This window comes from Sinocyclocheilus grahami, unplaced genomic scaffold (assembly GCF_001515645.1).
Source record: "Sinocyclocheilus grahami isolate Dianchi unplaced genomic scaffold, SAMN03320097.WGS_v1.1 scaffold664.1, whole genome shotgun sequence".
Taxonomy (NCBI): Eukaryota; Metazoa; Chordata; class Actinopteri; order Cypriniformes; family Cyprinidae; genus Sinocyclocheilus; species Sinocyclocheilus grahami.
In genome coordinates this window covers 321307-332868 of record NW_015505843.1, presented here as the reverse complement: position 1 = coordinate 332868, position 11562 = coordinate 321307, and the positions used below count along the sequence as shown (strand labels likewise).

Below are 11562 nucleotides of genomic sequence, written 5' to 3'. Positions count from 1 at the left end.
TTTCACTGTAATCTTTCTGCCATCTGGTTGATGTCCTGCTGGACTTAATGTCTCAGGGTTCTGATCCCAATCCAAACAACAACAGTTAACAAAATCCAGGAGCTTTGAAACATTAGTGTAGATAGAATGAAATATGTCAAGTCAGGGTCACAAAAGATTTGTAGTCTTCGAAAATATTTCCTCTTTCAATTTTGTGTATCTGTTCCTTTCTGGTATCACAGATGTGTAAAGGTAATCTCTTCAATATAAAGGATTTCAGTAAGACCATTAGTTCACTGAACCAGTCTGTTCCTACATAACATAACCAAGCATAATGAAGGCTAATTGAACAAGAAAAATCCCATCACACAGTTGACATAATGTGAAAATTATTTTCTCAAACATCTGTTTTTCTGATTTGATACAGTAATTCTGTCTTTTTCAAAAACGTGCTAGGCTATATCTACCGCTTACTTAGTTCTTGGTACAAACCTGCCATGTGGGGCTTAACATAATTACTCACAGCAGAGACAACATGATGGATTTAACCAGATCTTATTTGAATGTATGTCAAATGCTCCCACACACAAAAACACACAGAAAAGAGGGATATTACCTATTTCAGACATTTAAAAAAAACATTATGTACCATTAAGTAATGGTAGTTTTTTAGCACATAATTCATGTACATTATTTGATGTAATATTGTATTGAAAAAACATGTTGAAGTAAAAATAATGCTATGATTATATTTATTGTTTTATAGGTCTTCAAAGAGGTTCTATGTAAATTATATTAATATATTTGGCCAGCTCTGTTGTTGGAGTGATGCTTTCAAAGATATTTGTCAATCCCTATTGTTAGTCTGAAATTTCCCAAGCAGATTTTAGTTTAGTTTAGTTTAGTTTTATCCAGTTGTGTACTGGAGTTCTAAAATTTAAAAAAAAAAAAAATGTTTTTACAAAAAAGTGGTTTGGCATGTGTTTGAGTGAATATTAAATCTTAATTTAAAACATATAGTTGAATCCTGTCATTAATAGTTTAATGTGCTGCTCTTTGCAATAAAGAGGACAGGAAATGAGATATTTAGGCCTACTTACAATTTCACATACTGATTTTCTGATATTTACAAATGTGCTCTGCTGAGATTATTGGGCCCCTGTTATGTAAATTATGAAATGAAGTGTGAAGAGCTGTATGTTTATCAAAATTATAGGACAGGGTCATTCTGGGGTTAAGAGAGCTACCGTGGGAGTTAACTCTTTCTGAACTCATAACAGTCATATGATTAAGCGATGTACTGCATATCTCACTTGGTCCACCTTAAGAGCTCAGTCAGGCAGCCTTTTGCAGGGCGATCAGGGGGAGGCCCTCACAGACACATGCTTAGCGCTTTAAGGCGGACTGGAGTGAATAAAGCTCCGCTTAAAGGCACAAGCACGCTGAAATGACATTTTCAGAATGACTTAATCCTGCTCTGTTACGTACATAATTAAACGCAACGTATCTATAATACATTAAATGCGTTCAAAGGGATTTTGAAGCCATTCTTTTCTATATATTTCTTTAATAACTTACTCTCATTAATAAAACAACGTATTTTACAATGAAATCACAAGCAGTTGCTCCACAGAGAGCATGAAAAATAAATTGTACGTTATACCAAGAGCATATCAATGGGCAGAGTAGTAGGTCTGTACTTTGTTACCTTGAAACCATTTATTATAAAGTGCCATTAACAGCTAGTGCGCGGCCTCCGCCAGTGTTGCCATGTCCTCTAATTATAAGCGGGGTTTGATGATAGTTGATTACAAGTATGTCGCTGGTTGCACTTTTGTTTATTCATGGTTTATTATAGTGTGATTATTATTATCATTATTTTATTATTACTTTTGTTCAACAAATTGTTTATTCCGTTTTTCTGTTTATCCTTGTGTTACTCATTAATAAACACATATCCCACCTATCAATATACTGGCAAATTCATGGCATAGTCATAGTGAATGTGTTTGCGGCAGCAGTGGCGCCGGAAGGGGGAGCTGCGAATCCGTCCCCGCCTTCACGAGCAGGACAGCCCGGGGTCTAGCGCTGTCACAGCAGGCCTACTTCCGTCAGCTCTATCGCAAACATTATTATTAAAATATAACATTTACAGCCATCCAAGCCGTCCAAGCAGCGCGGTTGTGTATTTTTTAATACGGTAGGACATGTTTGCACCCGGCCGCAGCGGGGTTTGAACCGTTTCATTTATGTGTGTAGCAGAATAAGCACAGGTCACGACATAAATCGCACTTAAAAATGATCAAATGTGTTTGAGTGCAAAAATAACGGGAAATAGCAAAGTAAACGGACTTTACATGTGCACGACCAGCTTTAGCTGAGCTTTAGTGAGGTTTTAGTTTTTTTGAACGGCGCGTTTTGGCGGAAATTGCTTTTGGCTTTTATTTAAGGTAGCATGGGAAGATTAGCACGCGAGCTCGTTTTAGCTAGACGGCTGCGCGCGCGTTGCCACATTTACTGCGGGAACAATGGCTAATATCACATAGCGGCATGCCATAAATGTGTTTAGCATCGTAATTCAGGTCATTGCACCTTTTTGTGTGGGTTTTTGAAGTTTCAGTTGACAAAGGTTAGCGAGTTAGCATTGTTGCTAGCATGTTTTCGAGGCAAAAGCTTTGAGTGGTCCAGTGTGTGATTGACCATAAGCAGAGCTAGTTTACAATCATAATTATTGTTTATGCCTGTTAATTAAAAAAGAGTCGTGTTTGATCATTTAGAATGAGGTTGGCTTTATGATTTGAGAACGATCTCAGTGCATCTCATTTATTTTGCTCGAGGGGTCCAAAGTCCAGCAATGGGTAGAGGCTGTTTCTGTCTGAAAATGCTTTATACAGAGTGTTCTTCATCGTTACTCAATCACATGACACACCTTTTGCCTTCAGTTTATACAATGCTATCTAAACCGCACACAGATGCATGCAGATTTCACATATTTAGGTTGGATTGGCTGCTGCTGTACTCTTCTTAAATGTAATCAGATCTGCATTGTGCAGAGATTGTATTGAATGCCTCATATGCCAATGTAGAGCTAGCAGTGATGCAAAATATCTTATTACTCTTTTTCAGGTTCACTGCCCTTGAGTGCGCATAAGCTTTTGGTTATGTTCATGTAAATGGTTGTGAACTGTTAGTCTAGATGAGTCTGATGTGATTTACAGTTTGATTGTACATAGATCATTTATGTAAACAAATTACCTGTCAAAATGTAGTCGTTATGACTATATTATTTCATAGAATAATAGTGAAATATTTGTCTATGGACCCTTTTCACAGACTGTGATGTTACATGTTCCCACAGTTATTAACATTGTAAATATAGCAGTTTTTTTCTTTCTTTTTTAATGTGATTTAAAAAAATATATTTTTTAATGTAATCTACATTTATAAAACTATGCCTTTTGTTGTATTACCTTGGCAGTAAATTACAGAAAACTAGTTAACGCTGCTGTGTGAGTGTTTCTACTGAGGGAGTGACATCAAATTTGTCATCTTTTCTCTTCTGACCATCAAAATCAATCTCTCGATATTTTTTTCTCTCTTGTAAACTCCTAGAAATGCTATTGCGGAAATGTTTTTTTCTGTTGGAGCAAATGGGAATGCCAAAAATTATATTTGTTGTAGTTTCTGTTCATCAGCTATGACGACCTTTGAGAGCTCCAGAAATGTGAAAAGGGTCCATAAGACTAATTTTAAGCATATACCTTTAGTTTAAAGAGAAACAAATTCAGTTTGTGTCAAATTATGACTGGTAGTGTGTTCATATCATTTGTGATCCAGGCTCCTGTGCTGGGTGGATTGACCTGACATGAATGAGCCCATTGAAGGCGGTGCGATCTCGTTCGACGAGTATGTGCGGCAGAAGGCGCGCACTATACCTCAGCACCGAATGAAAGAGTTTCTGGAGTCGCTGGCCTCTAAAGGCCCGGAGGTGCTGCAGGAGTTCAGTCAGCAGACCAGCGGCACCACCACCACTATGGTGTACCAGCAAGGTGCCAACTGCATCTACACGGACAGCACAGAGGTGGCAGGATCATTGTTGGAGCTGGCATGTCCGGTAGGAAAAGAATCACTTTTCATTGTCGTTTTAGCTATGATTTAAAAAGCAAAAACTAGTTGTCACATTTCTGCTTCAACTCTGTGCAGGTGCAGGTGACGTCTACACAGATCTCCCCCCAGCTGGCTGCAGCTGTGCATCAAGCATCTGAACAACAGATCCAAGTACAGGTTTGACTCTCTTCTGTTTTTGTGTGTCTTATCTACAGGGCAATTATACAACATTTCCCGTGGTGGTTTTGTTAAAGGGGTAGTTTTCACAAAAATGAAAATTGATACATTTATTCCAAACTCGTATGACCAAATTTTTTTGTGTTCTGCAGAATTTTTAAATGTTTTTTTTTGAAGAAGAAGAAGAATGTTGGGAACCAAACCTTTTTGATGGTCATTGACGTCCAATGTATGGACAAAAACACAGAGACATTTCCCAAAATATCTTCTTTTGTGTCTCACTTGGTTTGGAATGACACGACATTTTGCACTGTGGGTTTAAGAATTGCGTTTTCTAGGTAGTCAAGTTTCCCGCTTTTAAATACTGGGAATAATGAAAAGCTTCGAACTGCCAGGGGCATTTTTTTTTCCTCTGGAGGGAGTGTAAATTTAATCCTTCATATTTTGTTACAGTGTAGATCATGAGTTTCAGACATGATGGCTGGTGCTGCCAATCGTGTTGATTATCTAGCCTGTTGGTAGAATGTCTGCTTTGTCTTTGTCTTGTCATTTTAATATCTGTTCATCACAGAAAAATCAGTCACTCTGAAGATATTTAAAAATGTATCCGTCCTGAAACTAGTTTGACATATGATTGCTATGGAGCTGCTTACATTATAAGAATAATATTAGAATTTGTAGGCATCTCGAATGCAGTGTGAACATAGCACTTTTCCCAGGAAGACGCTGGCAGCATTTTGCCATGTCACTTAAGAAGGAAACAAATAATATTTAAAAAGTATTTTTATTCTTTATGAAAAAAATGTAAGATGTTTTTTTTTTTTTAAAGAAATTCATCAAGAATGCGTTACATTGACCAAAAGTGTCAGTAAAGACATTTATAATGTAACCGTTTTCTATTTTAAATAAATGCTGTTCTTTTGAACTATCTATTCATTAAAGAATCTTGAGAAAAATTATCACAGTTTCCACAAAAATATTAAGCACAACAACTGTTTTAAAAATTCATGATAAGAAATGTTATTTAAACACTATTGCCCCATTTCACAGACAAGGCTTAAGTTTAGTTCCAGACTAAAATGCATGTCTTAACTGAAAGCAACTTGCACTGACATATCTTAAAATATGTCATTGCCATTGATCTCTATCAAGATGCACGCCAGTAATGTTTTTTTTTTCTAAGGCACATTAAAAAAAATACTTAATTGTCCTAATTTAACTAAGGCCTAATCCTGGTTTATTCTAAATCCTGTCTGTGAAGCCAGGCCTAAATCAGCATATCACTTTTTTCCCCCAAAGTTTTTGGTTCATTACAAAAAAATGTTTTCGTTCACATAAAGAACATAGGCACCAACCTGCAATTTTTACATATTCATAAATACACTTTTGCAGGAAAATGCTGGCATACATGGCAAAACATGATTGAGAATTTACCCCAGCCTAGCAGAACATCCTTTTTGCTCTAAATACCTCTCCATCCCCTCACTGGCAGGTGCAGATCCAGGGGGAGCAGGGTCAGACAGTTGGCCAGGTACTTCAGATGGCCTCTCCCACTCAACAGCAGCTACATGGAGTTACCACTACACAGCTGGTACAACAGGGAGAACTCACAGAGGAACAACAACAACAGGTAATGCACGCCAATACATGATCAGCTTTCCAGCTTATGCATGTTAGATTTATAGTGTAACTTGTGGGTATGTCTCTCAGATCCAAGCCCAGCTGGTTGCAGCAGTTGCCGGAGGTCAGCAGATCCAAATCCAGACTGTGGAGGCTCTGTCCCCTCTTCAGCAGCAGGGCTCCCCCAGGGAGGTGGAGAGACGATCTGGAGCCTCACCCGCTGTCCTCCAGCCCGCAAAGAAACGAAAGGTGGATGTCCCGACAGTTGTGTCCTACTCGCTTCCTCAAGGGCAGCAGCTGGCTACTGTATTGGCCATCCCACAGGGCCAACAGCAGGGCTACTTGTCACTTCGACCAGACCTTCTGACCGTTGATAGCACTCATCTCTACAGCGCCACCGGTACCATCACAGGCCCAGCCGGTGAGACCTGGACCATACCTGTGTACTCAGCCCCACAGCAGCAAGGTGTGGCCCACATCGCCATCCCTCAGGAGGCCTACAGCACCATGCAGGTACAGGCCTCGCCTACCGATAAAGACAAGATGGTAATCAGTGCATCTCAGGCTGCCGGGGCAGTGGCCGTTCCGATGTGTGGCTCAGGAGTGGCCACTCAGGAGGAAGTTGTACATTCGTTGTTCCCAGCGCAGTTCATGAATGGAAACATTCACATCCCTGTAGCAGTGCAGACTGTAGGGGGCTCTTACTCTGGGACGACACAGGCCCTGCACATATGGGATCCACAGCAACAGCATCAACACATACAAGATGGAGAGGCTCAGGAACAACATCTCCACCTGCAGGTAAACACATTCTAGAAGGAATCTTGCATGCTTAAAGGGGTGGTTGATCAGCTTTTTTCTTGATTGTGTTTATGGGGTACAGTGTAACATGTGTTCATGCTTTGTTTAAAAAAAATAACAGCATTGTTCACTTATTTTACCTTTATTCTACACCGCTGTTTCTGTTCTCGTCAAAACGGGTTCTATGAAGCCCCTCCCTCAGAATTACGCAATCGGGCTCAGATTGGTTAGCTGGTCCAGTGTGTTGTAATTCGCTAATAGGGCTGGGCAAAAAAAAATCTATTTTCCGATTAATCATTTTTTTTTAATGACGTCGAGTCGATATTGATTCTCAAAAGCCGCGAATCGATCTTTTCCAGTATTTATTTCAGCACACATTTAAAACAAGATCTGATTAACGTGAGTCTTAGCATTAGTCTTCTCCACTAGATGTCACCCTTATTTACCTTGCGCGATGTTACAACAGAAATCCTGTCATTCATTCAGCGCTTATCATGGCCATACGTGTGATTCGTAATGCTCAGGTGAAATGCTATAGTAATGCTATAAATCTGCGGAAGCATTTGATATCACGCATAAGGCGCCATGATTTCCGCAATGAATGAATGGCGGATGGTGCGGCATACTGTTTTGTTTACTACACACATACTAAAGCGCGGATGATGCTCGCTGTGTTTTCAGCTTCTGCCGTCTCACTATATGATATGAACACGAATGTCATCTCCAGCTGCTCTGAGAGACACTTCATTAGCATTTTACCGTTTCATTTGAGAAAACTACCGTCATATCATACACAGCAGCTGCAAGTTCTTCACGGCAACCCGTCAAAATAAAAGTTTAGTTTAACATTTTACTGTCAGAATATATTACTATTTAGCAGTCTTAAGACTCAATGCTACTACTGCTAATAAATATTAATAAATCTTTATTTTTAAAGGAATAATCACATCTGTTTTCTTTTTAATTTTAACAGTAAACCTCTGTGCAGCACTTTGTTTGCCAAAAAATAAAAGGATTTAATTTTCATTTGATTAGGATAAATTAAATTAATGTTTTATGCCTTCATCTGATTACCAGAAAAATTAAGAACATTTTATAGAGCCCTATTATTGTTTAAAACCCTATACCCTATACAAAAAAAAGAATAGGTTTAAAATACAGGCATGTGGTTCTTAATTTCTTTTTATTAATTCACCATTTGTAAACTGATGTTTACTGTTAATTTTTTAGAAATATCAATAGCATTTGTATTAAAACTATATTCACTGAATGTAATAAAAAAAATCGAGAATCGAATCGAGAGCTTGCGAATCGGAATCGAATCGAATCGGGACATCTGAATCGATACCCAGCCCTATTCGCTAACCTCCTAGTGCATGTTGTCCAGAAACGTCACGCCCCCTTACCATTACAGGTAGTTGCATGTTCCCGGGGACAGGGTTTATGTACACATCGGGGTTAGTGATGTCACAAACCCGGGAAGAAGCTCGTTGTAGTCCCTACCAGCCTTTTTTGTAGTCCTTAAACAGCGATTTCTTTAAAAGAAAATATCTCCCTTTGCATTGAACTTTGAGTGTCGTTACTTTGCAGACGCTGTTTGTGCTCTAACAGCAACATTACACACTATCTAAAGTAAAAAAAGTGAAATCATAATCAACCACCCCTTTAAGTATTTATAGCTCACAGGCTGTCTCAAGTAATTTTGCATTTCTTCAGTAGGTGATGTGCATTTAATCGTAATGAAAAATGCACATCACTTATGCATATCAATGTAATGTGGCACTGATGGTGTTCTGTGTTTTCAGGCGCAGACTGAGGCGGAATCACAGTTGGAACCTCCTCCAGAGCTGGTCCTCCCCAACACGCTGAAGCCTGAGGAAGGGTTGGAGGTGTGGAGGCTCTGGGTTCAGCGCAAAAATGCTGAGCTGGACAAGAATGAACAAAATAAGCTGGCACCTATTGGACGTGAGTTACATTTTTTCATTTTTACCCATGTCTTTATACTGCCACTGAATCTTGGATTGTTATTATATTAGAATTTTTGTAGGCGATAGCAATATGAGTGAAATTTTATGATTCTTGATTTCAGATTCAATACAACGGCCAAAAATAATCAACTAAATAAAAAAGAGAAGGAAAAACTAATAGCTTTGGTACACATGCAGTAATTTAATGTGTTAAATATTGATAAACAAAGTAATAGCCTTCATGCATTTCTCAATCATGTGTGCACTTACACATGTAAGCATTCAAAAGCAGGTACTCATCAGCACTTGGGTATGGAATTGAGTCAGTAGCTGGTACTGTTATATTTATTTGTCAGTTTTAGTATCAAAGCGATCCTCAAGTATCTCTATCAATAGTTCAATCATAGTTATTAAAAAAAAATTAGACGTTGTTTGCTACACATAATAATGAATGATGCAGTTCTTTTCATAAATTAATTCATTTTGTAGTCAGTTCTTTTAATTAAATAAACAATCAAGAATAAATAATATTAAAACAAATTAAAGGTTATTTTAAGTTGTAAAAATATTTCTCAGTATTGCTGTTTTTACTGTATTTTTGATCAAATAAATGCAACCTTTGGGGAGCAAAGGAGACTTCTTTCAGAAACATCAAAAAATAAAAATTACTGCCCCCAAACTTTTGAACAGTAGTGTACACACATATATATATATATATATATATATATATATATATTAGTTGCATGTAGAATCCATGATCAAAACTGTGAACTGTTTTTGTTAAGCATCTAGTGATGATTATTGGCAGCAAAATGAAAGTCTGTCTCTTCAGGTCGACAGCCGCTGCGCTTCCAGGATGATCTTGTGTCAAGTTCAGTGGGCGAGCTGAACTTGGCTCTGTCTCTGATGACCCAAGAGGCTCGTGGGCTGGAGGAGGAGCCATTTGAACCCGATTCACTATATTATGTATTTTTATGTATACAGAAAGTATGTCCTATTTCTTCATATTTTTGTTTCTGCTGATTATGCTGGATCATTAGTTTGCATAAGCTGATTTCCTTCTCTTTTTTTATTTTGTGTAGTACATGTTTGAGAACGGCAGAGTAGACGACATCTTCTCTGATCAGTACTACAGCCGGTTCTGTCAGTGTTTGCACAAAATTCTTGAAGAGTGGAGGCCCAGTGTTCACCCTCTTGGTAAGTTTGTCTGTGTTTTTAAATGATCTGCTTTTGAGTTTTGTGAAGTTTATGTTAATTGTCTTTGTATTTGCCAGGCTACATCATCCCAAGTCATGTGACAGAGGAGATGCTGTGGGAGTGTAAGCAGCTGGGAGCTCATTCTCCATCCACTCTCCTTACTACACTGATGTACTTCAACACCAAGTGAGACTCCTTCTCTTCTCAGTTCTTTAAGCATGATTGCAAAGAGTGCTCAGGAGTTATGTTGTCTCTGCACAGGTACTTCCACTTGACCACAGTGGAGCAGCATATGAAAGTGGCCTTTTCCAAAGTGCTCAGACACACCAAGAAGAACCCCATCAACCCTAAAGACAAGAGCACCAGCATCCGCTACCTGAAAGGAGTTGGGCCACACCATGCTGGACAGAAAGGTTAGGAGGCAGCCACAAAATAAGGCTGCATGTGGTCACGTTACAAAACAAATATAAACTTTATCCTTATGTATTGTGTACACTACTTTTCAAAAGTTTGGGCTCAGTAAGATTTTTTTTATTTTTAATGTTTTGAAAATTGTTTTTGAAAGAAATCTCTTGCACACCGATGCTCTCCAAGGCTGTGATGCTCTCCAATTGTAATTTTGCCATAAACAAATGAATGGGAGAGTTATAGAAAGTCACGTAAAAGTCATAAATTCATTGGTCAAAAACTGTGAGAAGTCATAAATGACATCTATTATTATTGTAGTGACAGATGACATGTACGCAGAACAGGCTGAGGACCCAGAGAACCCGCTGCGTTGTCCCATCAAGCTCTATGACTTTTACCTCTTCAAATGGTAAGCCACTGATTTGATCATATGCTAGTGCAATAGCTGGCACCATTTTTTTAATTATTCCTTTAGTCTTTTCCTCATTTTTCTTTCGTCTGTCCTCAGCCCTCAGACTGCCAAGGGTCGTAATGACACGTATTACCTGACACCGGAGCCTGTTGTGGCACCAAACAGCCCTATTTGGTACTCCACTCAGCCAATCACGAGCGAGCAACTGGAGCACATGCTAACACGCATCATGATGGTGCGGGAAATCCAGGAAATTATCTCAATCACGCAGGCCAATGTGCACTGAGAGAAGACAAGGGCAAGCAAAAGAAAGCAAGATGGAATAAGAGAGAGAGTGGCTTTCTCCAGCGCTCCATCATGCCATCATCCTCTCCTTTCTCAAAGAGACTGAATCAAATTGCCTCTGCAGTCTCATTCTATTTCATCCCTGATTAAAAGGAGAGTAAAGAGGTTCAAGAGGGGTTTTCAGTGAACTGGACATGTATAAAAGCCTTTTTTTGTTTTAGATACAGGAACTATTTCTGTTTCTTCCTCTAATGACCATTGAGACGTATTTGCCCGGATCCCTTGATGTGTGCATTTTCTCTTTCTGCCATGTATGTTACGCTCCATCCTTCTTCCCACTGTCCTCTCTCTATTTTCTTTAAGTAAGTGCTGAACTGTAAGGATCCGGTGGTTTTTAAGACTGCATACTAAACTTGAGTGATTATTGGCAGTGGACTGGAACACCATGTGATGGTCAGGTGTAAACACATTTGAAAACATGGATTCATCCATCTCTAACACCTAACACAACCCCCCGCTCACCCCAGGAGCTTGCAGTAGCAGAGTTCACGTACCTGAGGAGTGTATTATACATGAAGACTTTTTGGTTCTGTTTTTATTTTATATATA

The 11562-nt window shown here is 38.8% G+C and overlaps 1 protein-coding gene across 3 annotated transcripts; it reads left to right on the top strand.

The window, feature by feature from the left end:
• The first annotated feature begins 1986 nt into the window (after nt 1-1986).
• Nucleotides 1987-11553, top strand: LOC107558890 (glutamine-rich protein 1-like). 3 transcript variants are annotated; one of them, XM_016242588.1, is made up of 12 exons: nt 1987-2179; nt 3817-4093; nt 4183-4257; nt 5756-5893; nt 5974-6684; nt 8490-8649; nt 9484-9638; nt 9734-9848; nt 9926-10034; nt 10110-10261; nt 10575-10665; nt 10765-11553. In XM_016242588.1, exons 2-12 carry the CDS (start codon nt 3845-3847, stop codon nt 10952-10954), a joined length of 2145 nt encoding a protein of 714 aa, XP_016098074.1. In that variant the 5' UTR covers nt 1987-2179; nt 3817-3844; the 3' UTR covers nt 10955-11553. The 3 variants fall into 3 exon arrangements, with proteins under 3 accessions (XP_016098074.1, XP_016098071.1, XP_016098073.1); XM_016242585.1 differs by having other exon boundaries at nt 1988-2179; nt 4183-4263; XM_016242587.1 differs by lacking the exon at nt 1987-2179 and adding an exon at nt 2434-2608 and having other exon boundaries at nt 4183-4263.
• Nucleotides 11554-11562: the final 9 nt, after the last annotated feature.

What these genes read in the sequence shown, in the direction of transcription:
- LOC107558890 (XM_016242585.1), top strand. Translation starts at nt 3,845, where the DNA reads ATGAATGAGCCCATTGAAGGCGGTGCGATCTCGTTCGACGAGTATGTG. An exon ending in TAAGCTGGCACCTATTGGAC is followed by an intron (nt 8,650 to 9,483) that starts GTGAGTTACATT and finishes CTGTCTCTTCAG; the next exon opens with GTCGACAGCCGCTGCGCTTC. An exon ending in TATTTTTATGTATACAGAAA is followed by an intron (nt 9,639 to 9,733) that starts GTATGTCCTATT and finishes TATTTTGTGTAG; the next exon opens with TACATGTTTGAGAACGGCAG.